This window comes from Aulonocara stuartgranti (genome assembly GCF_965226115.1).
Source record: "Aulonocara stuartgranti genome assembly, chromosome: 1".
Lineage (NCBI taxonomy): Eukaryota > Metazoa > Chordata > Actinopteri > Cichliformes > Cichlidae > Aulonocara > Aulonocara stuartgranti.
In genome coordinates this window covers 4,922,555-4,949,067 of record NC_138939.1, presented here as the reverse complement: position 1 = coordinate 4,949,067, position 26,513 = coordinate 4,922,555, and the positions used below count along the sequence as shown (strand labels likewise).

Sequence of the window (26,513 nt, the reverse complement as noted above, 5' to 3'; positions counted from 1 at the left end):
CTAAAATATATGTCACTCAATTTAATGTGTATATTTTGGTTTTCTGGATATATATTGACTTTTAATTAAAAAAAATCTTTTGGTTAAAAATGTCGAACTGCTGTGTGTTTGTGTAGATGCATGCCACACTGCACAACAAGAACATTTGCAGCTTGCTGTTTTCCTGTTCCCTCCCTCTTATCTGCTTCCTCCCCTGGGTTTTGTTTTTTCTTAATTGTTGCTTTCTTGCTGCTTGTTTTCCATCTCTATTGTGATACAGTGCGTACGTATTTGGTGGAAGAAGCCAGCCTGATACTTCGAAGAAAAAATTCATGGCTTTTCTTAATGCCTCAAAAGACTTTCATTAATAAATTTCATGATAGTGTTTTACATTTTTTTGCACCATAGCAATAAAATACATCCTTGCTCCTAGCATATGGATGTCACATTATTCTGTCTTTTCAGACATGGTGTCTTTCAGAGGACAGGTCTTTGTTCCAAAGATTCAATGGAAACATTATTTCATCATCCTTAACATGTAATATATTCATAATAAACTAAATAAAACAACACTTCACACTGACTTTCCCTATTGAAAGGAATAATAATACATTATATTAAATATGCAGGCCCTAGCCTGGCGACCCCTATTGGATACAGACACCCTGGTCAGGAGGGAAGTAGTGTTACCACTATGCCATCCAGCTGCTATATATACACATTGTGCCAAAATCAAGTCTTAAAATCATTGTTCAAATTCATAATTGGTCAATTTTAGTGTTTAAAGGATAAAACGATTATTGAAATTGCATGTATAATTCCTTGAAGCTTAAAAGATCACATTTTGAGTTTAATCAAAGAATTTGAAACTAGCACATGGTGAAAATATGCAAACTCCCCAGGACCCTCGTGATGTGAGGCATCAGAGCTCAAAAGGTTACCGGTACTGTTGCATTAATAAATAACTTATGACTGGTTGTTTTTGGCTGCCAGCAGTTACTTGCTCTGTGGTGAGCCTTTCATGGTTTTTGCTGTTTAGGAAACAAGACCCATCACTTAAAGTTATTTTGTAATACACTACTTTGTTTTTTATGCATTGCACAAAAGGTCTACAGCTATGAATGTGTCCTGGATTTTTGCGGGTGTGCTGACATGGATACATTTGTTTCATCACCTGACATCTCACTAACAGAATATTGGCACATTCTGTTCAAGTACCCCTCTGCTTCTAACAGGAATGCTCTAATTACACATGTGCTTTTTACACACTCACATCAAGTGCCAAGGGGCCAATATAACTGAGAGAAGTGATTAGGAACATGACAGCAACAACTTGATGATACTATTATTTGTAGCATCCTGTGATGACTTTTTGTCATCTTTTTTGCCTCAGTGTAAACACAATTAGTCCCTCTTTGGTATCGGAACAATGATATGTCGATCATGGGTATGCGCAGTTGTATACGAAGAGCCAAAAATACTGCAAGATCACGTGACGACGTCTCCTCCTGAGCAGCAGCCGGTTGTTTACTGGGTGATGAGGACGCACTGCTGGCCAGCTGTCAAAATCATTAGACAGGAGGAAAACCAGCACAGGTACCACTGGGAAGCACGGCTCTGAACCCGTCGTCACTTAGCGGGCATAGTTTATGTTAAATGTGTTCGTGTTCGGAAGTTTTAGCACTATCTGAATTTAGACAGAGAAACGGGAGAAAGGGGGAGTCCGTTTGCTACAAGCTAGCCGCAAAGAGGCGAGACGGTACAGGAGGTAAGAAGCTCCGCATTCAAAATGAAAGCCAAAATTACAATTAGCCAATTAAATTCGTGAGAAATTAAAGCTGTGTCGCTTGATAAAAGATGGGGAATTTCTGCTGTTAGGGAAAAACAAAACAAAGAAAAAAGCAACTTCATGGTTTTTCTCAAAGAAATCAAAGCTATGATATGCAGTGAGTCGGCTCAAACAATAAGCTAACAGGCTAATATAATTTGGATAGTCTCATGTTCTAACTGTTTTTAACATTAAGGTAAACTAGACCAATTTTTTCCATTTTATTAATTGTTACACTTTTTTGTTCGTTTACTATATATCATTATTCACCGCGCACGCATTTTCGTTTTTGAATTGAGGTAAATGCTTAGTAACGAAAAACCTGATGAACGTGGATTTGACTGATAAAATTGACAACAAAATGTAGCAAGGTTGCCTTGAAAAATAAAGAGAGAATGTGCGAGAAAATAGAGAAAGCCCTTTTCTACCAGAGATGCACTAGATGGTTGTAACTTTATTTTGAAAGTCTTAAGCGGAAGTAAGGTTATTGTTTTAGGAAGAAAACACCGGCTGCTGCTGTTTTGCGTTGACAGATGTTTTATTTTGACTTTGAGGTAGGCAGGGGACTGGCAAGAGAGCTATTAGATCATATCCGTATATAGGTTAATTCTCTAGCCTTAAAAACAACATTTTACAGATTTAATTTAAGAAGAAAAAAAATTCACATCATTATTTATTAGATTTCCAACAAATGTATTTCACAAAGGAGGGAATAACGTGTCATTGAACGTGCTGCTTTTGCTCAGCACAACAGTACCGCGTTTTAGAAACCAAAAAACCAAAATTAAAGATTGTTACGGTGGTCCACTCTAATAATTATATAAAACAATAGACATATTGTGACTACAGCAAACAAAAAAACAAACAAACCCTAAAAGCCCTGCTTGCTTTTGTTACTAGGGACTGTCTGTTATCGTGTTTACCTGCCTGTAGCTCCTCCTGCACTGCTGAACACACATCTTGAATGGAATGCAAGGACAGATAAAACCTTTTTTTGTTGTAATTGCAGAACATGCTGGCATGCTTACATACTTGTTGAGACCAGTAGAATACATGATGTGTACAGATAGATTTCAGTATGATTCATTTCACCTACTAATTCCTGGTCATTTTTCTTCTATAAAAACTACCCTCCTTGCCATCACGTCTTTGTTGCGCAATGTACAACTGTAAGGCAAAATATAAGAAAGCTTGGAAGCAATTTTGAAATAGTTCTCATGGGAATATTTCTTGATTCTTTTACAAAACAGATCTTCAAAAGCAGGATTCGGCTAACTATTGGTTATGGTTTTTTGGGTCTGTTAATCAAAAGAATATGAAGTGAATGAGGATGCAACTACTTGGTTCATGAACACAATTTTCCTCTGAAATGCAGCGATTTTCCTGAACAATAAACATTTTTGTTACCAACCTTATTTTTTAGCCACCGTTTCCAATGTGGAAAACAAAACAATATGTTTATTTTGTTTTTATGTTATACATTGTCTTTGCCTTACATAATTCATCTGTATTTGTTTTTTTGTTTTTTTTTATTGTTTTCTCATGTTTTTAACTAATTGTGAAGCACTTTGGTCAACTCTGTTGCTTTTAAATGTGCTATAGAAATAAATTAGATGTGATTTGACTTGAATGCTACCGATTTTAAACCAGCTTTGGGGTTGCAGTTACTGAAGCTTGATGTACAGTACTGATTATCTAATGGATAAAAATAACATGGATATGGATTCAGTTCAGTCAAACAATCTAACAGTTGGATATATTGTGCTTGGAAAAATCTTCTGTATATACAGTAGTCAAGTGTTTCTTAACATTGGACAGTTGACCTACTACGCAGTGTACTTTGTTGTTATTTTTATATTTTAGCCTTCTTTTGAAACCACAGGGAGAAAGTCAGTTGAAATCCAGAATATCACCATTGCATGAAAAGATCTCCAAGGGATGCCTGTTTAGTTTTAACTCTCTTTGAATGCTGAATCCTTCTTGTGTTGTGTAATCTTCAGGATCGTTAGCAGAGTTGCATGATACCTGTTGCATTTCGCACATATGGAGATTCACACCACCGTCACCCTTTGCTTTAATGAGGCACAGGCAGCTTAACGCAGCCATGAAGGCAGCTCTATCTCCTCTGTTGTTGAGTGATGAGTCAACAGCTGTGACCTTGTTTGACTCATTGATTGTTAAATTATCATGAGGTAAACAGGTGGTGTGCTGGCCAGGTTGTGCGTGAGGAACAGATGCCTAATGATTGAAGTGAAGCATGTACCTCGCATGCACACAGGCACAAGCAGCTGCCCATTAATGATGATTAATGCAGAATATAATAAGAGTTAATAAGCAGCTCATCATATCAAGTTGTGGTCATGTAATTGAGCTGTAAATTGCACATTCCACACTGACAATACAGAAAGCCACTGATATTCTAAACTGCTTCTCCCATATTCAGACTACTTTTGCAGCCTTATAATTTCTAATTTGGTTTTTATTTTTAAATAATTATTTCCCTTTTAACAGAAGTTAAAGGCTGAACAACCTTCAGCATCCTCCATGCACAATGAAAAAGGTCCATGTCATAGCCTTATAAATTATGTTTCTCCACTTGACTATCTCTGGCAATAAGTGATACCCTGAAAATCAATCACTGGACATTTCTCTGACTGCTGAGAATTTATTTTGGGTATGGACATTGAGGCTGTGGACAGCTACAGGTACCTTGGTGTTCATCTGAACAACAGACTGGACTGGACTCATAACTCAGACGCCCTCTACAGGAAAGGGCAGAGCAGGCTGTGCCTGCTGCGGAGACTCAGGTCGTTTGGAGTGGAGGGCCCACTCCTGAAGACCTTCTATGACTCTGTGGTGGCTTCTGCTATCTTTTATGGTGTGGTCTGCTGGGGCGGCAGCATCTCTGCTGGGGACAGGAAGAGACTGAACAGGGTGATCCGAAGGGCCAGCTCTGTTCTAGGATGCCCTCTGGACCCAGTGGAGGTGGTGAGTGACAGGAGAACGGCGGCTAAGCTGTCATCCCTGTTGGACAACGTCTCCCACCCCATGCAGCAGACTGTGACAGCACTGAGCAGCTCCTTCAGTGGGAGACTGCGGCACCCACGGTGTGGGACGGAGAGATTTCGCAGGTCTTTCCTCCCCACTGCTGTCAGACTCTACAACAAAGACTTTAACTGAACAAACACACACATCCACACATGTGCAATAACACTAAGTGCAATAATCTTTTCTGGCATCGTTGTATTTTTACTCAGTTGTATATAGCATTCGTATTCTATTTTTATCTTATTGTATATTTTTATTCTATTTTATTCTACTGTATATAGTATATTATTTTATTCTATTCTGTACAGCTGTGTACTGTATTTATTCTTATTGTATTCTAATTTTTGCGTCATAACTTTTGCACTGTCCACTTCCTGCTGTGACAAAACAAATTTCCCACGTGTGGGACTAATAAAGGTTATCTTATCTTATTTACTCTCTACTTTACCAATAAGAATTTTCTTCTTCTGGTTCTGTTGGACAGGTTGTTTCAGAGGTTCTCAGAAATTGACAAGGGACTGTAGCACACACAGCCGGTCTTCAGTTCTTGCTGGTTTTGCCCTGTTGCAGCGGCACCATGGCCAACCGTGAAGAGTCCAAGAAGATGAATGGCAATTCTGGTGACTCTTCTACCTTTTTGGAAACACCCAAAGTGAGCATGCAGCTTAAAAAAGAGATCTCATTGCTTAATGGAGTCAGTCTGATCGTAGGAAACATGATAGGCTCTGGGATCTTCGTGTCCCCGAAGGGTGTCCTCATTTACAGTGCCTCTTACGGACTCTCACTAGTCATCTGGGCGATTGGAGGTCTGTTCTCAGTAATTGGGGCCCTTTGTTATGCTGAGCTGGGCACCACAATCACCAAATCAGGAGCCTCTTATGCATACATACTGGAGTCATTTGGTGGTTTTATTGCATTTATTCGTTTGTGGACATCTCTGCTGATTATTGAGCCCACGAGCCAGGCAGTCATAGCCATCACATTTGCAAACTACCTGGTGCAGCCGCTCTTTCCAACATGTGAGCCACCGTATGCGGCATCCAGGCTCATTGCTGCAGCATGTGTTTGTAAGTACTTTAGTTCTGTTTATATCCAACTTCTGTCTGCTCATATCTATCTAGCCTTTTCTGCAGTAGTAAGTGTTCCTCTCTTTCCAGGCCTGCTGACATTCATCAACTCTGCGTATGTAAAGTGGGGCACCCGTGTTCAGGACATTTTCACCTACGCTAAGGTGGCAGCCCTGATCGTCATTATAGTCACTGGCATCGTCAAGCTATGCCAAGGTGAGTGGTGACGACAGTACTCACCTTTTCATGTAGTTTGGAAATTATGATTAAATAACATCCACAGACAGATGATCCCTTGGCTTTAGTGCTTGTTGGAGGTTTTCTAGGTGTCAGGAAAATTAATTTTGTTTTGGACGCATAATTCATGGAATGTCTATTTGTCAGTTAGGAACTTTTAAATCAGGACTTCAGTCCTGAATTATCAGTGCAGCTGAAGAAAGTTAACAGTGTAGCTGTAAACCCATTCTTGAAATAGTACAGAACTTTCATAAAAATGAATGTATCCTCCAGGTTTTAAAGCAAACCCAATGCAAAAGCAGTCTTGGAACTCATTGGATAGTTCTCTAGTTTACCTGGTCAGGCCAACAACTATTTATGGAGTCTTCAAGTAAAGTCAAGATGTCTTCCTCTTCTCTGTGGTGGTCATCGCCTGCAAATGCACACTATTAAAAAAACAAGTTAAAAAAAAAATCTAAATCATCAGATGGCAGCCACCAGTCTCAAGTCCTTCTTTTGATCAGTACAAAGACTGATTAACTTCATCCACACAAAGTCTACTGTAATGTGTTTGGTGAACAAACCCAAACTATAAACAGAAACGAGAATCCTTCCAGTTCCAAAGAAAAAGTCAATTAATGATAAGGTCTGTATAATCATATTGATATGCATTAATCCTGATTAATGGATTGCTTTAGATTGTTATTATTTCTGAAGGTCAGCAGTGCCTTCAGAAATAATAACACTTCTGCTTAGGAGTAAAGCAGAGATCTTTGCATGAAAGTTTATGACAAATTGACTCTGGATATTGCTTCAGTAAACATTTTCCTAAGGACTTTATGGTCTTAATCGCAAGTTCAATGTCGTAATGAATATGGTATAAAATTTTGAAAATTACAGGTTCATTTAGAATAAAGTGAGTGATAAAGCAGGGGCTACCTCAAGTCAGCTACTAATTACCATACGAATGTGTCCTCAGAATCCTTTTATAACTGCTTGGTGCTACAAACCAAACTGAAATCTCGGGAACCATCAACATACTTCTCGCCAGAACACCTAATGCTGTGTATCTGTGGCATCTTATCACTGTTAATTTGAATGCAATGAGATTTCACAGACTGTTGCTTTGATTGTCATGTTTCCATTTTAGGCTACACAGGCAACTTCGAATCATCCTTTCAGGGATCATCTACCGACCCCGGTGACATTGCATTGGCGCTGTACTCTGCCCTGTTCTCTTACTCTGGCTGGGACACTCTCAACTTTGTAACTGAGGAGATCAAAAGTCCTGAAAAGTACATTTTCTTTTCAGTGTTTTTTTTTTTTTTAATAATATTATTATTATTTTCCTCAGTAGAAAAGATGTGACAAAAATACTCAGCCTGATCAAATACCCCGTTTTTCCAGGAACCTGCCCATGGCGATTGCCATCTCTATGCCGATTGTCACCATTATTTACATCCTCACTAATGTTGCCTATTATGCTGTTCTGGATGTCAGTGCTATACTGGCCAGTGATGCAGTTGCAGTGGTGAGTAAGCAAACTGAAAAGTAGCTAATGAAATGGAAAACTATGCTTGTGTTTGAGTTTAAGTTGTTGAACCAGTTTCTGTTTACTGCTTAGACGTTTGCTGATCACACGCTTGGTGTAATGAGCTGGACCATTCCCATTGCTGTGGCTTTGTCCTGCTATGGAGGCCTCAATGCATCTATTATAGCTGCATCCAGGTAGAACAAACAAATATGCAATGATTTAAGAAGTGCAATAAATATACTGTGGTGATTTCTTTTTTTTTAACCATTTATTTTTACGGGTTGATTTATCTTTAAATGGCAGAAATGGTATCCTTTGTGTCCAGGTTGTTCTTTGTGGGATCTCGTGAGGGTCACCTTCCAGATGCTCTGTCCATGATCCATATACAGAGATTCACTCCGATTCCTGCTCTGATCTTCAATGTATGTAAATAGAAATGCAGATTATAGTGGTGGAAGAAACTCCTACTTAATAACAGCTCACTGGGAATCCTGTGATTACTACTCCTTGATTGCATTATTGAAACTCAAGGGTGTCAGTTTCATTTCTTGTGTTGGGAAATAAAAGGATATAATACAAACTGCTATCATAGGCCGTAAACCATAAGGGGCCCTTGGCACACTTGTTCTATTGTACTTGCTCAAACTATGACACAAACTCAGATTCTGGTGTCATTTTCCCCGTCTGCTGTCCAGTGTGTCATGTCACTGATCTACCTGACAGTGGAAGACGTCTTCCAGCTTATCAATTACTACAGCTTTAGCTACTGGTTCTTCATGGGGCTGTCCATCGCTGGCCAGATCTACCTCCGCATGAAGGAGCCAGACAGACCCAGACCTCTTAAGGTATCTCAGGTTTTCCATGTTCAGTTTGAATATAATGCATGTAATGTTAGAATGTGGGTGACTCATTTTAATTATATGTAATTATAGTATTAAAAGTAATGAAACAGATTTAATTTGGTTTTATTTAATGCTTTAGAAAAAAAAAACAGCTTCTACACACACTTTTCTGCTTTGCCAACATTAGGCTGACTGTTTCACTAATAAGTAAAGTTACAGTAACTGGATGGATGTTATGCTGAGGTATGAAGAATGTCACAGTGTAGGTTTACTCATATAAAATCCAAAATAATAATGATGAAGCAAATATTTTCATACTATGTTTTTATTTAGGAGGATCTGTTTTTGAACTCGTGACTCTCTCTGCAGCTCTCATTATTATACCCGGTGGTGTTCTGCCTCTGTACCATTTTCCTGGTGGCAGTTCCTCTCTACAGCGACACCATCAACTCCCTGATCGGCATTGCCATTGCCCTGTCTGGTGTTCCAGTCTACTTCCTGGGTGTCTACCTGCCAGAGTCCAAACGACCACCTGTCATCACTAAGCTGCTGCGTGAGTGCACTACATGGGAAGCAAGAAGGATTTGTCATTTTCACTTAACTTCACCTGAGTCAACTAACCAACATGGTGTTGTCTGTTTTCTGCAGGTTCTCTGACTGACTTCACCCAGTACACCTGCTTCTGTGTGCTGACTGAGATGGACAAAAGTCAATAGACTGTTACACTTTAAAACCCAGGAGTTTGTGCATCCTCACAGCCAACAGATGTGGCCTTCAGCTGTATAAAACAAACAAAGATTTTTGTTCTGGGAAAACATTTCAAGGTGCAGTAGAGAGGTGGTTATGCACTTTATTTATTATTAATCCTTATTAAGTTTAGCAGGTAATTTTATATACTATATGCCTTTTAAACAGTATATGCCTTTGAGACTTCACTGGTGCTATGAACATGACTGCAGGGACCAGAGCATAATGCAGGTTAATATTCTCTCCTGGGTTCTAACTAAAAGGTGTGAGTGTGTTTAACATTGATCTAAACTATTGGTCTTATTTATTTTCTAATGAAGAAGGGGAGAAAATACTACTGCTGCTATTTGAGGACAGTGACTCATCCCTGTAATGTCATTGCCTTTATTTACTCTTGGCCTCATTGCTTGCAGTTTCTTGCTGTTTTTTTTTTTTTCAACCAACATAACATGTTTTCATGTGTTGAATTCAGTGACTCTTGAGTGTTTCAAGCTGACCAGCTGAGGTGGGTTTAGTGTAATTCACCCTGTTTCACAGTATGAGATGCTGTAAGCCTTTTTTTTTTTTTTTTTTTTTTTTTTTTTTAAACCCACTGTTGTTATTTTTGAAACACATAACTAATATGCACTATTTCTTTTTGTTCTTAATCATGTCCACACAGACACTTTGTTCATTCCACATCTTTAGTCCAGTTGTGGAACTTCTGCACATCCTGTCTCCTAAAGTAAACTATGCTCCAGACATCTTGTATCTCAGAATCTTCATTTCATCTCAAAAGAGAACCTTTTAGTTTCAGATTTGTGCCTTGGTCAGATTTGGAGCTTTAGTTTTAGTCCAGTCTGCTAGCTGTTGTTGTATGCACGTAGCTGCTTTATGGCTTTTGAAAATTGTCTGTAAAATTCCATAATTATTATTTTAAATGATCTGTCCTGTCAAAACCTGACTGCAAATGAGAAAAGTTGCAGAAAAAACAGCTAGTCTAGCTGGCTTACAGATATAAACCTGGGACATTCTGAGTAAACATCACAGAGCGATCACTGTTATTGATTTGCTGCACAGCAATGGCCATCATCTTAAGCAAGATGTAGCGAATTGTGGAATTATATGTAGAAATATGTGTGACTTGGCAAGGTAGATGTTTTATAATAGAGGTTGCTTTGTTTTTTTGTTTTTTTTTTTACAGGGCGATATGGATAAAAGAAGCTCAATTGATCAGTCTAATTCTGAGTACATCAAATACTGCTGTTTAGTCAAAGCGGTTCCTGTCTCAGAGGTATGATCCTGAGACTGGTTTTATCCCAGGAATATAAAGGGTGTGTCTGTGTATGTGACATCTTTTGCCTGGCTTGAAAAACACCAGGAACATTTCATAAGCAAAGCATTCAGTCTGTTCAGGGTCTTCCATTTTGAAATTAGACTAAATGTTCAGCAGACGTCCTGCTGTTTCATCTGCTCTGTGCAGCTTGAAGTTAGTTTCATTAAGATTGATTAGCATTTTTAGTTAAATTTTCAGTGGGCCTGATCAGCTCCAGCAGCTGCACAGGAGTCCAATCCTGTTGTGCCCTGTTTAGTCTCATAGCTATTTTTGACTCACTGCATTTTAACATTAAACCACATGTTTTCGACTAGCAAATGTAACTAACTAAAAGCAAAATGAGAAATTGAGTGAAGCAGGACAAAAATTACAGGATGAGCATTAGATATACATTCTTTAGTATTTTAAACCATCTGTTTTTACTTGATTTCTAATCCAGATGTTTATAATTGCACTACAGTATAGTGGCTGTTCATTTGGAGACTTTTCTAAGCAATCAAAATGACTGTCAGGAATTTTCGAACAAGTTATCATAATATATAGTTATTAATCATTATTTTGAATCAACAACATTACATTTATGGCGCAGAACAAAAGCACAAACGGTCATGTTTATTTTCAAAGCTTCCAGGTGTTATCAGGATACTTTTACATGAATTTATGAACTGTCATAAAATGTTATGCATGCTACATGTAGTCTGCTACACGTAGCATTCATAAGATGGGATTTCTTTCTTGGCTTATATTCCGTCTAGTCTCAGCTACACAACATACAGAGTAAAAGGTTATTTTTGGAAAGGGAAGTAGAAAGCTTTCTTAGCAACTGGGGTAATTGATCTAAATTATATTTGTCTCCACTGTCATTGTCATCATCATCATTGATGTCATGTTCACCATGGTAGTCGAGCTATTGGAACATTTGCCTCAGGTGGTGCTGCATGAGCTGTACAATTCTGATCTAATGAACTATGGGTATTGTATTGATTCTGTTCTACTACTGAGCTCATCTTACTGCTGCTTTCCTCCCTTTGGTGAGAACTACAGTGATGTTGTATTGGTGGGTATATTGTTGGCAAACAACTACGTGGTCCAAACCAGCTTCGCTCATGGCCTTGTTTCATACACTTTGCTGCTTACATTTTTATTCAAGTTGTTTATTTATTTTTTAATACATGTTTCTGTGACACAGTGAAAAGCAGTCATGAGCAATTCATTCATTTATTCATTCAAGACTTTTAATGGCAAATAAATACATTTTTTGGCATTAGTGACACTTAAACCAAAACCTTTGACCACAGCTGTTTCACCTGTGTGCAACAAAACCTACCTCAGCTGTTCCAGCTTGTATAAAATTGCAGCTCACTTAGATTTGGTATGCTGAAAACGCTGAAGTGACAAGCTGGATTGTGAGACTTTATAAAGATGACACAGTGTACAAGAACATCTACTGGATATGAGATCCAAACTGAAACACAGGTGCAACAGTTGGTATGAGATAAAGAAAGAGTCATACTGCTGTACATATAAATAAACTGTTTGCCTCTAAAATGCTGCATAATACACAGTTAACCATGAAGTTTTCTTCATAGTTAACTGTGGGAGTAGTTGGATTATGATTTGAAGCTGAAGTCTTTCCTGTGGCCAGGTACCTGTTCCTCAGGTAGAGTGAAGGGTGCTGCATGATGTCAACAAACAGCACTTCTTGCTTACCAAACCTGAAAGATTTTAACAAAAAACAGCCAAAATGACAAATGGCAGCATAATCTATGATGAGATGAAACAAAAAAAAAAAAAAAAAAAAAGCACTTTTCTTTCACTTTTTGCAGATTGCAGCTGTACTTGAGATCAAATACATTTTATTTATATAGCAGTAAAACACAACAACGGTCATCTCAAAGCACTTTATAGTGTGAGGTTAAGACACCTCGACAATCAGTTGTGCAAACATAGCCAGACCATGCAAAGGTATTTTAATCTGAAAATAAATTTGGTTCACATGTCCAGAAATTGTTAAAAAAAAACAAACATAACAAAACAAAGAAACATTTCCAGTTTTTAAATGACAAGAATGTGGTGAGAAAACAGTAATACGATTCTGTTATTAACATCAAGGGTGATACGGCTCACATATTTTGGTACATGAGCTGCATCTCTATTTTCAGCAAGTTAACCACAAGATCACAGTAATGCCACCAAGTTTTTGTATGAACTTGTTCTATTGTTGCTTGCACTTACAATAATTCAGTAATCCTATATTAATATTAATATGTATACTATACTTAAATACCCCAAATGTTCTTCAAATAAGATAAGACAAAAACACTACTTATTCCAAAACTTAAGAAAATACCTTGTTACAGCAGCCAGTTTAAGAGAAAGTACAAAAAACTGAAATCCTCAAATCTATGTATTGTATGTACTGTGTATTTAATTGGATGACAGTGTTGAAATATAACATCTAGAAGCAGAACTATATAATGCAAGAAATGCAGTTATAGTATAAGAATACAAAATACAATGCAAACTCCTTGTGTTTGAAGATACTGGCATGTGTCTAATGGAATAGTCATTGCTAGATATTTGCATGGGAGTACTGAAAAGATAAACAGATTACCTAAGTGTAAATTAAAAAAAATAAATAAATAAATCTAAAAACTGTTTCCATAGACTGTATGCACACATACCTTTTTTCTGCCAAGATAAATTATAAGAGCAAAACTGCTGATCATAGATACAGCACAGCCTACATATCGAATAGCAGTGAGTTCCAGGGGCTGGCACACTGATCGAGGCTTCAGGTCCTACAAGTGGACAGTGCAATGAGCAGAAAAAGGTCTTCATACACAAAAAAAAAAAAAAAAAAAAAAAAAAAAAAAACGCAACACAACCCCCCCCCCCGTAAGGCTACGGTGTAACCTTGGTTCTCTTAGTCAGAGACTCTCTCCACACCGTTACATATTCCATATGTACAGGGTAACTCTGTAAGACACCCCGCGAGGAGACAATGCAACTGAACCGCTGAGAGTGAAAGTGCTGGGAGTCAGTGACCACGCACCAACAGGCACACCACCCTGGTCAGGGCTTCGCAGACGCATAGCCTGAGCCAAGGGGTGGAGGCAGCAGTCTGCAGACCCCAGACTGGCCTGAATCAGTCATGCAGGACCGCAAGTGATTGGCCGATTAAGGTCAGCCCGGGAACCGCAAAGCAGACCGCCAGGGAGCGCAGCACACCGAGCTGCCAAGTAGCTGCCCCAGCACTGTCACTACAGCTTCAAGAGTGAACTCGCAAACGAGACACTCGAGGTCAGACACAAAGTCCCAGCTCACTGGGTGTCCCCGTGCTGGCCATGTAAGCCCGTGACACACAGGCAAAGCACCAGACAGGGAGCCAGCATAGCAGGCTAGGGAGCTCTCACTCACTGGCTGAAGTTACACTAGGCTGGAGAACTGTCACTCGCCCCAGCGAGGTCAGACTGGCATGAAAGCCAGCAAACACGGGCAATACGCCTGGGGAACACAACCTACCAAGCCACTCGTGCACAGCAGCTGGCTATCGCCGTGACCGAAATCCGCGATGACGCTCCAGTCGGGAAGTCGTAGCCACCGGCTGGAGTTGCCAAGTCACAACAGATCCCCGCCTGGCACTAGGCAGTGACACAGTGCCAGGGGAAAAGAGCCTTTCGCAGCATCTCAGCCACTCAGTGGATGGCCGAGGTAGGACGAGGCCCAGGGCCTGTCCCAGGAGCTGAGCAGCCAACCTGCATCATCCACAACAGGGGAGGGGCTGGTGGCTCAGGCCATTGAGGGCCCAAGTGAGGAGCGACCCAAGGTTCGCCACCAGGGCATAGCAGCCACTCTGAGCCATCCGTAGACAGGGGGCCAGCAAGAGTGGGCCTGACGAGACACTGGCGGACAGTCAAGGGTCAAGTGTCAGCTCACTCAGGGGAACACAGCCCGCAGCAGCAGTACAGCTGCAAAGATGAAGGGCCAAGGCAGGGATGCGACCTGAAGGGTCCATCCACACAGCCACGGCGCCGCCCAGCTGTCCACAGACGGAGGTGCGGTCTAGCCCACTGAAGGCCAAGCGGGGACTTAACCCAAAGGTCTGCCCCAGGGCTGAGCGGTCGCTAGCACTGTGTGCAGACAGGGGAGCAGCAAGAGTGAACTTTAAACAAGACACTCGTGCACAGCGCTGCAGGCTGGAGAACACTCACTTGCCGGCTGAAGAATCAAACACAGCAAGGTCCAGCTCGCGTGTAAACCGGCAAATGCAGGGAATACTCCAGGGGAACACAGCCAGGAGTTGCAGCAGCTGACATGCCAGAGAAAATCTGTCTAAAATAGGCTGGAGAATGCTCACTCGCTGCAGCGAGGTCCAACTGGCGCGTAAGTCGGCAACTGCGGGCAACACGCCAGGGGAAGACAGCCTGGAGCTACAGTGAAGCCAGGGAAGTGACTCACCATGGGTGTCAGCTCACTGAGTGGGCCCTGCTGGCCACGTAGACTCGCAACAGTTGGGCAATCTCCCAGACAGAGAGCCAGCGCCGCAGGCCGGAGAACTGTCAACTGGTGGCCGAGCCAACTGGCGCATAAACTGGTGAAGCGCGGGCAATATGCCAGGGGAACACAGCCTTCAGCAGTCCTGGCCACGAGGCCCAACTCAAAAGATGTCAGGAGGGAGGAGGGTGGCTGGAGTACAGCTGAGCCTAAGCTCCGAGGTCCTACCCGCCTCAACTGAACACGGCTGTCTCCACACGCCTGTATAGGCCCCTCAGCACAGCGAGGTGGCTGCAGGGTAGACAGGCAGTCCCATGAGGCAACTCTGGTCGTCTGACTGGAGCCAAGCGTCATAAGCATCAACCTCCTGACAATCAACCTCCACCAGCCCAGGCCTCACAGAGGCGGGGCCATGGGAGGGAACACTGTGGGAGGGGCCCGGAATCAGGCAACCCAGACATGGGTTCACCCGTCCAGGACACACTCCAGTGGCAGCCAGATGGGAAGGAAGCTTCTTCAACATCCACCTCACGATAATCAACCTCCACCGGCTCAGGCCTCACAGAGGCGGAGCCATGGGAGGGAACACTGCAGCCATCATCCCCATTTTAGCCTGCTCTCCTTAGAGGCACAGGATGGGGGAGGCTCACCATGTCCCCACCCTGCCTGCAGCTGTTGTGTCAAGCTCCATCCCTATAAAGCGAGCGACAAAATGGCCACCAGCAGGGCAGCAGTTACCCTCACGCCCTTGTAGGGCATGCTGCCCTGCACATGAGGGCCCGAAGGGGTATCCAGAGGGACCAGGGGCAGGGCTAAAGGCTACTACTCCCACCATGGCAGCAACCAACTGCGGGAAGGGGACCATAAATGCTGGGGGGCAGGGCACTCAACTGCCTGCAACCAGACCAATCAGGCAGCAGCAGCACCTGAGATAGGAGGCGCTATGGCTGCGTGATAGCATCAACTTTGAGGTCCGCTCTATTAGACGGGACCCCAGGAAGGGCAAGTTGCCACAACTGGCATGCTCCAATCAAGAGCTGAAGGGACCCATCTCGCCCAACACTGTGCCTAGGGACCAGCAGGGAGCAGACCAGGGAGAGGTGGGCAACACCGAAGGAGAGGATGGAAACCTCTTCAGCATCTGCCGCTTGATAATCAACCTCCACTGCTTGATAGTCAACCTCCACTGGCCCAGGCCTCAGAGTGAATCAGCAGCAGGTGTTGGAGGAGACCCAGCTCATGGTCACACCGGGCGTGCCGGAGTGTCTTAAAGAAATATCCACACGCCATGACCAAGGGGGGGGGGGGTCGTACCCCGTACATATGGAATATGTAACGGTGTGGAGAGATAGTCTCGATATGCTAGAGAACATCTATTTTATACATCTTTAAAACGACTTAGTACTTATAAGCAACATCTCATTACTGTTTTTATTGTTGTATGAAAAGCGGTGTCTTACCACCAGGACAGTGAAGTAAGTTGTATGGTTACACAGACACACAGTGTGGTTTTCCCCTTTCTGTTGTGTCTCACATCCATCATTTGACCAGTTCACCTGCAGAGAATCTGCAGCAGGAAAATATAAATCAGTTAAAGCTCATTGGTGGGAATTATGGGAAAGAAAATGGGAAATACAGATAGATAATAATTAATAATGTCAAATACAGTGGCTTGCAAAAGTATTGGCCCCCCTTGAACTTTTGTAATGTGACAACATTTTGTCACATTATAGCCACAAACATGAATCAATTGCATTGGAATTCCACATGAAAGACCAACAGAAAGTGGTGTACACGTGAGAAGTGGATTGAAAATCATACATGATTCCAAACATTTTTTACAAATAAATAACTGAAAAGTGGGGTGTGTGTGTGTAATAATTCAGCCTTCTGAGTCAACACTTTATAGAACCACCTTTTGCTGCAAAGACTGATTTATTTAGTCTTTTAGGGTCTGTCTCTACCAGCTTTGCACATCTAGAGACTGAAATCTTTGCCCATTCTTCTTTGCAAAACAGCTCCAGCTCAGTCAGATTAGATGGACAGCGTTTGTGAACAGCAGTTTTCAGATCTTGCCACAGATTCTTGATTGGATTTAGATCTGGACTTTGACTGGGCAATTCTAACACATGGATGTGTTTTGTTTTAAACCATTCCATTGTTGCTCTGGCTTTATGTTTAGGGTTGTTGTCCTGCTGGAAGGTGAACCTCCGCCCCAGTCTCAAGTCTTTTGCAGACTTCAAGAGATTTCCTTCCAAGATTGCCCTGTATTTGGCTCCATCCATCTTCCCATCAACTCTGACCAGCTTCCCTGTCCCAGATGAAGAGATGGTGGATGGTGCGTTCAGAGTGATGTGCAGTGTTAGTTTTCCGCCACACAGTGTTTTGCATTTTGGCCAAAAAGTTCCATTTTGGTCTCATCTGACCAGAGCACCTTCTTCCACATGTTTGCTGTGTCCCCCACATGGCTTGTGGGGGACACAACACCTTGTATGTGAGGAGCAGGATTTTGAATTCAATTCTGGATTTAACAGGAAGCCAATGAAGGGAAGCCAATACAGGAGAAATATGCTCTCTCTTTCTAGTCCCTGTCAGGACTCTTGCTGCAGCATTTTGGATTAGCTGAAGGCTTTTCAGGAAGTTTTTTGCACATCCTGATAATAACGAATTGCAGTAGTCCAGCCTGGAAGTAATAAAAGCATGAACTAGTTTTTCAGCGTCACTCTTAGACAGGATATTTGTAACTTCAGAGATGTTGCGCAAATGGAAGAAAGCAGTCTTACATATTTGTTTAATGTGCGTTGAAGGACATGTCCTGGTCAAAAATGACTCCAAGGTTCCTCACAGCATTACTGGAGGCCAAGGTAATGCCATCCAGAGTAACAATCTGCTTAGATACCATATTTCTAAGCTTTTCAGGGCCGAGTACAATAACCTCAGTTTTATCTGAATTAAGCAGAAAGTTGGCGGCCATCCAGGTCTTTATGTCTTTAAGACATTCCTGCAGTTTAACTAATTGGTGTGTTATCTGGCTTCATGGACAGATAGAGCTGGGTGTCATCTGCATAGCAGTGAAAATGTATGCTATGTCTTCTAATAATATTGCCTAGGGCAAGCATGTATAATGTAAACAGAATTGGTCCTAGCACTGAACCCTGTGGAACACCATAATTGACCTTAGTATGTGAAGAGGACTCTCCATTTACATGTACAAATTGGAGTCTATTAGATAGATATGATACAAACCACTGCAGTGCAGTACCTGTAATACTTACAGCATGTTCTAATCGCTCTAATAGGATATTATGGTCAACAGTATCGAACGATGCACTGAGATCTAGTATAGTTGTCCTATGGACAGATTCCCCCACCTGAGCTGTAGATCTCTGCAGCTCGTCCAGAGTCACCATGGGCCTCTTGGCTGCATTTCTGATCAGCGCTCTCCTTGTTCGGCCTGTGAGTTTAGGTGGACGGCCTTGTCTTGGTAGGTTTACAGTTGTGCCATACTCCTTCCATTTCTGAATGATGGCTTGAACAGTGCTCCGTGGGATGTTCAAGGCTTGGGAAATCTTTTTGTAGCCTAAGCCTGCTTTAAATTTCTCAATAACTTTATCCCTGACCTGTCTGCTGTGTTCTTTGGACTTCATGGTGTTGTTGCTCCCAATATTCTCTGAGGCCGTCACAGAGCAGCTGGATTTGTACTGACATTAGATTACACACAGGTGCGCTGTATGTAGTCATTAGCACTCATCAGGCAATGTCTATGGGCAACTGACTGCACTCAGACCAAAGGGGGCTGAATAATTACGCACACCCCACCCTGCAGTTATTTATTTGTAAAAAAAATGTTTGGAATCATGTATGATTTTCGTTCCACTTCTCATGTGTACACCACTTTGGAATTCCACGTGAAAGACCAATACAATGCAACTGATTCATGTTTGTGGCTGTAATGTGACAAAATGTGAAAAAGTTCAAGGGGGCCGAATACTTTTGCAAACCTCTGTATGCATGGCCACTAAAGGATTCCAACCTTTTCTAGTGTCCCAAGAAACACATGTCCTTAAATAGCTTTCCTGAAATAAAGAGGGAACAAAGATGTGAGCTGCAGACATCTCCCAATAAGAAGTTGCATATATCGCATTTGTTGGACATATTTACATTTTAGTTCCTTTAAAGTTGTTTCCTATTTGCTGCATACATAATCTGGCTTACTGTGTATCGCCATAATGCTAAAGAATGTTTAGATCACAGTTAACATAAAAACAGGGAGTTTCATGTGTCACCATGACTACTTCACAGAAACTATGCGCATTAAGACCGCAGTCTATTTTTGCTACACATGGTTTCTGTGCTTGTTGCACCTTTGAGGTCAACAGGCTGATATTACAGAACTTAACAGCATTTTGCTTTTGTTTTCTGCACCTAAGCCATATTTGTCCCCCTGAGTGTTTACTGATATTTGCACTGCAGCACATTGCAGTCAATTCAGCAGTTACTATTTGGTACAGTAAGTGTCAGTTTAAGGAAGTAGCTTTAAGTAATATAAAGTGGGTGGGGAGCGTACTGATACAGGCTAAACGCCACAGAAACACACAAACTTACAGATACGGCTTCATGGTAAAAATCTATCCTAATGGGTTCAGGCAGATTTCTGATGATCTCGTTCTCCACCGTGATTTCCACCACATCATTGATAGGCTTGGCAGTTTTGTGAGCCTCCTGAAACAAACACACACAACTTGACCTTCATCTTACACAATGCAGCATAAATATTTGCACACAAAGCAACAAAAGTATTCCAGATAGAATCGCAAATGTGAACACTGGAAAAAATTGCAGGCTGACAGCTAAATAAGGTCACCTGAAATCCTGTCATATGTGCCTGTATCGACTGAAGGCAAACAGCCTTACCTGTAACAGGGAGATGTTCTTGAAGAAAGTGCAGGCTACATTGCTAACATTTTTCACAGCTTGTTTTAAGGCAGCAGGGAGGTGGACAGTGATATTGGACTTGACAGGTCTACCAGCAATGGCCTGGAAAAGACAGCACATATAAGAACTGTGAGTTTTTACAATGTAAGCAAAACCTGCTTCACTCTGCAGCTCTGCTTGTGGCTCTGCTTTGAGATTGTTGGGTTACTAAATGACTCTATTTTAGGGTCGTTTAGAGGAAAAAAAAAAGTCAGCTTTCAACACCATCCTGTAATCGTCAGTAGAATGCTGCCATCAGTCACTTTTATGTGACTAACCTCCCACCCTATTTTCTGTACTACATCACTTCTCCCCTCTACTTGCATGAATACTCTAGGTTATTCAAAAATGTGCTGTAAAGTAAGTCTGGATTAAAAATGGAAGCACACAGTCTCAGATGCAAAGAAGGTTTTTTGCTAATGTCAGCAGTGCAAACTCTAAAAATATGAATCTTCATCCCAGTCGTATGACTGAAAGTGAAACCTCACTTCTGCAGATGTGTGATTCAGGTGAAACCTACAGAAACCTAATAATTGGATTTAAGAGGTGATATTACTCTGCAGAGCGGGACATTTTTGTGTGTCTAAGGAGGAAAGGTTGCATTTCATCACAGCCTGAGCACTAAAGAAAGCAAAGGTAAGGCTAACTTCATTCTTCACTCCTCCAGTTTTTAAACTCATTACTACACCAAATAATAACTGACACTACTGAGTGTACACAAATCCAAAACCTGACATGTTTTCTGCCCTCTGTGTTCCTCTTAACCTATAAAAATATATCTGTGTGCCACAGTGGGCGACATAAATTAATTACAATGAACTGCAAATGTTTTTTTGAAAAATAATTGAAATTTAATAAATTTCATTTTGTTTCAGTATAGTTTATTACAAATAAAATTTTGTTCAATTTTATCTTTTTTATAATGTAGCTATAATTAAATGAGATTGTAAGATGAGGTAGTTCAGAACAGTAACACTGCAATACAACAGCTGACACACTATCACAAAGAGCATCCACTCTCTAAAAATAAATCATCAAAGCCTTCTCACACTGGTTGGTTTGAAAAAGAAAAGGTTAATCTGAAGACAAGTCTCTTTAACTTTTGTGTGTTTGTCTTACAGGTGATGTGACGCTGTGGCCTTTGAAATCTTCCTTCATCTCCACATCAGATTTGTGAGCGTATGGAGGCTCAGCACACCTGGACACAAACATCAGGCACAGCCATGATTATAAGTTTGTCATGTTTCATTTGAATGGAGCAATATTACATCAGACAGCTAATGTCTTCACTCCTCGTTTGTAATCAAAGTTTGTGTACTTCAGGAAGGATCAAGTCTACAACATCCTGCCATGATATCCCTGCAATAAACTGGTGCATGTGAGGAAAAGAGAGGAAATTACTTGTTGGGGCCGGATTCCCGTTTCGCCTGTTCACATAATTCTGCTGCAAAAACAGAAAAGAAGAGAAAGTTCTGATTCTGACATGCTGCACTTGATAACAGAAATCTGAAATGCTGGTTCAGCAAAGCTAAATATGAACAACATTACAGACAAACTGAGTTATTGGAACAAATAAAACAGTACAGAACATCAATTTTATTTTTTGCTAAATATATTTCATTCACAGATTTTCTATCAAGAATATGCTGACACAATATGTGTAATCTTCCTTACTGTAGTTGGTGGAATTTGCTTGAAAGTTGTACGCCATCCGTGTTTTGTCGGTGATGAAATCATGATTAATCTCGGTATTGAGGATGCCGTAGTCTGCTTCTTGTGTGTTTGGGCCATCACTCAGGTCAGTGCAGCAGGAATCCTGCAGGCTTGCAGGTGAGCACAGAATAAGCTTCTTCTCTCCTACCTGAACATCACAACAGGAAAAACAAAAACAAAAAACAGAAATTATCATAATAATCTTGAATTTAGCTAGTGTAGTGTATGCAGTGTACAGAACCCATCCATCCATCCATTCGCTTCCACTTATCCTTTTCAGGGTCGCGGGGGGCGCTGGAGCCTATCCCAGCTGTCATAGGGCGAGAGGCAGGGTACACCCTGGACAGGTCGCCAGTCTGTCGCAGGGCCAACACACAGGGACAGACAACCATTCGCACTCACATTCACTCGCACAATGGCAATTTGGATTTTCCAATTAACCTATCCCCTCAAGCTGCATGTCTTTGGACGGTGGGAGGAAGCCGGAGTACCCGGAGGGAACCCACGCAAACACGGGGAGAACATGCAAACTCCACACAGAAAGACCCCGGCCTGATGTTGGAATTGAACTCAGGACCTTCTTGCTGTGCGGCAACAGTGCTAACCACTGTGCCACCGTGCTTATATGATGTACAGAACATCATATAAATTTTACATTTTGTTATATGGCTTTTAGAATGTGGTGGTGGTATATTGTTAAAAATTGTTATCACTTACTGTCAGCATTAACTGGTCCAGCAGTGGCTCCCAGTCCAGACAGAACTTGATGTCCTCCCCTGACTCAAGTCCAAGGTGCTTGAAGGTAATCACTTCAGATCTCCTACACTGGGCTGTGATCTGCCCGTTGATGGACAGAAAGCTCTCATTGGCTGAAATGGAGATTCCTTTACAGCCAGTAGAGATGTTGAGGTTCAGGCTCAGGGGGTTGTTGCCATGGTGCCATGTGCCGCAAAAGTTCCAGTCCAGGTCATTGTCATTGTTACTGGAAACTGTTAAAATACAGCACACAGTATTAAAAAAAAATATTCAACTTATGTGGCAGTGGTGTGATCTCTGGCTCTGCTGCAGTGGAGGGGCAGTGCCATGGAGGCTTTGGGCCAGGTGGAAGGAATCACACTGCTGAACTCTGCTGAACTGTTTGTTCTTTAATGATGCTGGGGACCTGCAGTGGAGCGTGGATCCAACTGGAAAGGTGGCCATGGAGAAATCAAAGGTGCTGAGCTGGAAGCATTGTGTGTGCCATAACATTAAAGAGACAAACAAACAGTTACAGTACACTGTGTGGGTCCGAGTCTGAATTGGATAAGCAGAAGATGAATAGATGGATGGACTTTTAACATGGCACTGCAGGAGTTTACATTACAGTCTTTCAGATCAGAGTTTACAAGCACAGATGTGATTCATCAGTAAATAAGTTCACTGAAGCCGGTGTGTACTGTGCTTTAAGCTAATAATTAATAGCTCTTATATAAGTGAAAGAGTATAGGTGAAAGTGGAAACTCTAATTCTCACACCTCAAACTAAATTATTTATTTAGTTTGAGATGCTCACAAACTAAATAGCGGTTACACAGAGAAAAAGTTAGTAAATGCTCCTATTTTTTTATGTTTCTAAGTGAATATTCCTACACACAGCAGCATACAACAACGTATAATGTATGACACAGCACAGCATGAATACAGCACACATGTATGAACAAACTATCACAAAGTGTGGTTCCTGTGTGGTGATCTTACCAGTGGAGAGGATGATTAAGAAGCGCACTATGTTCTCCATCAGCCAGGGTTCTGTTGCTCACACCTGTTCTGTAGAAATGAAAAAAAGTTTTTACACAAACCTATAATTCACTATTTAGTATGGAAGAAAACATTAATTCAGTATACTCCACCATTAAAAATCTGCCACTAAAGTGTACTGTAAGCTTACACTCATAAGCGCAAAACACATAACCAAACAGAAATAGCTTGAACATATTCATCTAAGCTCCCACTGCGGGACTAACAAATACTGCATCTGTGGCCATGCAGAGTTGGGTTGTGTATGCGTAACAGTGTGAATGTGTTGTAAGAAATGGAAGACAGGAAGACAGAAACCTGTTGAACCACAGACAAAACAAACAGATGACTAAAAAGACCTTTGGGGGTCTGAATGTTTAAATAATACAGAGCAATGAGCACAAGTTCATTTACTGAGCTACCTTACATTTCTGACAATTTAGCACTCTAGATGATGAGCCTTAATTTGTCACCGCAATGTTACACGTACATGTTACATCCAGTGAAGTTGGACCCCTTCTGACCATACATACATTGCACAAACATCACATTGGGAAGACAATTCAGAAGAGGCAGCACGAGAAGAACAATGAAATACACAATACATGAGGGGAGAGAGTTGGAGAAAAAAAGAACTCCTCCCAGACTGATCTCTTAGAGAAGAGCAGTTTGAGAACAGAAGAAAACCTTCAGCACAAAAGCACATGAATCTTCATACCTCATAAAAAGATATGGCATACAATGTGGCGTATTGGCTAGCAGGTGGTTTAACACTATCTTCATGTCTGCTTCTATTTATAATTCATGGTCTCCATACTCATCTTGTGGTGGACGTTTGTATGACATGTATATGTCATACAGTGGAAATTTATGTTTTTATGTTTTATCAATCTGTGTATTGGTACATAGTGTTGATTTTATTTGCATGATTTTATTGTGATATTTATATTGCATGTTTGTTTATTGATATTTATATTGCATGGTTTTATCCTCATTTATATTATGTGTGTTAAGGTTGTACCATATTCCTTTAATCCACTGTGGACTAAACAGACAATTGTAGGCACCTGTGAGGTGGGGGCGTTCCCCAAGGTGGCCTATCAGCCGCCAGGTTGACCTGTTAAAGGGGATAGTGAGCGCAGAGACAAGAGAGCAACGCACGAAAGGTGAGCAGGAAAAAAAAGGAACGCGTGCAAGCCCGCACGTGTGTTGAAGGAACTGCTGCCTGACTGTGGGGTGCCGCGAGTCGTTCAGTACGGTGGGGGTTCGGCGATCCAGTCCCAATGCAGGAACAGCAACAGTGGGTGGCGATGGCCGCAATTCACAACAGGGCAGGGATGCCCTTCTGCCTGCATCTGACGGTGAGACGAGGGAGGCCGTGTTCAGGTGTGGAGTCCTGGCAGGGTTTTTAGCGGGTTGCAAACACTATTTTTATTGTATATGGGGAATTTTAACTTGTATTTGTGATTCTGGCTGTGTTTTTTTTTTTTTATGGAAATAAATGGTGTGTTTGAAGCCAGCTTAGTTTCTGTGCCCTGAGTGCTGATCCGCTCGCTCCCCTTTTCGCTTGCATGTATACAGACGTGGTGGTGAAGATTTAGGTTCACCAGTCTTAGCGGCTACATATAACTATATAACTATACACACTATATATCTATGCACTGAACATATATATTTTAACTTTCACGTAAAGTCTTAAGCACATGGTTTATTAAGGTGGTACAGTAACAGGGCAGTTGATATAAGGGGAGAGTTCTCCTGAATAACTCTCTCTCCAGCTCCAGTAACTAACCTCCCCCAATGCACACTCAACGCCTTTCACGCAGCACAACCAAAACAGTAACATTGTAACAGAGATCCTGAACACATCACAATAAAATATCATGTGATATAATCTGTCGCTCTCTCTCTCTCTCACACACACACACACACACTCACCATGAACCTACACTGAATGTTTTTATATATGAGAATCACCATGTTAAGTATGTAACCAATGTTGTTATAAGGTATATTATAAGATTGTGCCACTTGCTGTGTAAGATTTAATAATTACGGTAAGATTAATGTGTGATGACCGATTGTAAATGGCCTGTATAGCGCTTTACTAGTCCCTAAGGACCCCAAAGCGCTCTACACATTCAGTCATCCACCCATTCACACACTGCTGATGGCAAGCTACATTGTAGCCACAGCTGCCCTGGGGCGCACTGACAGAGGCGAGGCTGCCGGACACTGGCGCCACTGGGCCCTCTGACCACCACCAGTAGACTGTCTGAGCCGGGGCTCGAACCGGCAACCTTCCGATTACAAGACGAACGCCCAACTCTTGAGCCACGATTGCCCAACAATTGTGATGAGTCAAAGCCAAAGGGTTTGACTTGTCGCTGGCCTCTGGCCAGGACCTTGGCTGCTACCTGACCCTGCAGCTGTGTTTGGCTGGAGGACGGGTGGGAAAGTTACCTAGCAGCAGGGGGCGGGGATACTGGTCACTGTACACCTCAGCTGGACCAGCTGACAGGTTTACTGTACAACAAAAAGTAAACTGTATCACAATCTATGATATCAATTTCCTATGTATATGCAATTGATATATTTACATAACAATAACTGTTACAATTGGAACTGTACCACGCTGGTGATGCTCACCATTATTTTTCTTATGTGAGAAATGAAAAGTATCCTGATGAAATTCAAGCTTCTGTAATTGCTGTATATAAAAACAACCCCTCAAATTTACATTTTCTTCCTGTATTCCGTGGGTCTCCAACTCCAGGCCTCGAGGGCTGGTGTCCTGCAGGCTTTAGATCGCACCCTGGGTCTACACACCTGAATCAAATTAGTTCATTACAGGCCTCTGGAGAACTGCAAGACATGTTGAGGAGGTAATTTAGCCATTTAAATCAGCTGTGTTGGATCAAGGACATCTAAAAACTGTAGGACACCGGCCCTCGAGGCCTGGAGTTGGAGACCGCTGC

At 41.7% G+C, this 26,513-nt stretch overlaps 2 protein-coding genes across 4 annotated transcripts; one reads left to right on the top strand and one right to left on the bottom strand.

Annotated features, from left to right (window-relative positions):
* Positions 1 to 1,441: 1,441 nt before the first annotated feature.
* On the top strand, positions 1,442 to 11,091 carry slc7a6 (solute carrier family 7 member 6). The gene is made up of 10 exons (XM_082535019.1): positions 1,442 to 1,747; positions 5,340 to 5,922; positions 6,013 to 6,138; positions 7,289 to 7,433; positions 7,546 to 7,669; positions 7,763 to 7,866; positions 7,998 to 8,094; positions 8,368 to 8,517; positions 8,884 to 9,067; positions 9,163 to 11,091. Exons 2-10 carry the CDS (start codon positions 5,433 to 5,435, stop codon positions 9,228 to 9,230), a joined length of 1,488 nt encoding a protein of 495 aa, XP_082391145.1. The 5' UTR covers positions 1,442 to 1,747; positions 5,340 to 5,432; the 3' UTR covers positions 9,231 to 11,091.
* Positions 11,092 to 11,805: 714 nt separating this feature from the next.
* LOC309703278 (uncharacterized protein) lies at positions 11,806 to 26,332 on the bottom strand. 3 transcript variants are annotated; one of them, XM_082528030.1, is made up of 13 exons: positions 26,185 to 26,332; positions 25,999 to 26,061; positions 23,497 to 23,565; positions 22,478 to 22,749; positions 21,722 to 21,908; positions 21,449 to 21,491; positions 21,167 to 21,245; positions 19,988 to 20,110; positions 19,679 to 19,795; positions 19,107 to 19,149; positions 16,534 to 16,640; positions 13,261 to 13,377; positions 11,806 to 12,291 (listed from the first exon to the last, which is right to left on the bottom strand). In XM_082528030.1, the coding sequence occupies exons 3-13, from the start codon at positions 23,534 to 23,536 to the stop codon at positions 12,283 to 12,285; spliced, it is 1,137 nt and encodes a 378-aa protein (XP_082384156.1). In that variant the 5' UTR covers positions 23,537 to 23,565; positions 25,999 to 26,061; positions 26,185 to 26,332; the 3' UTR covers positions 11,806 to 12,282. The 3 variants fall into 3 exon arrangements, with proteins under 3 accessions (XP_082384156.1, XP_082384157.1, XP_082384158.1); XM_082528031.1 differs by lacking the exons at positions 25,999 to 26,061; positions 26,185 to 26,332 and adding an exon at positions 23,687 to 23,794; XM_082528032.1 differs by lacking the exon at positions 13,261 to 13,377 and having other exon boundaries at positions 11,808 to 12,291; positions 26,185 to 26,330.
* Between the last annotated feature and the right edge of the window lie 181 nt (positions 26,333 to 26,513).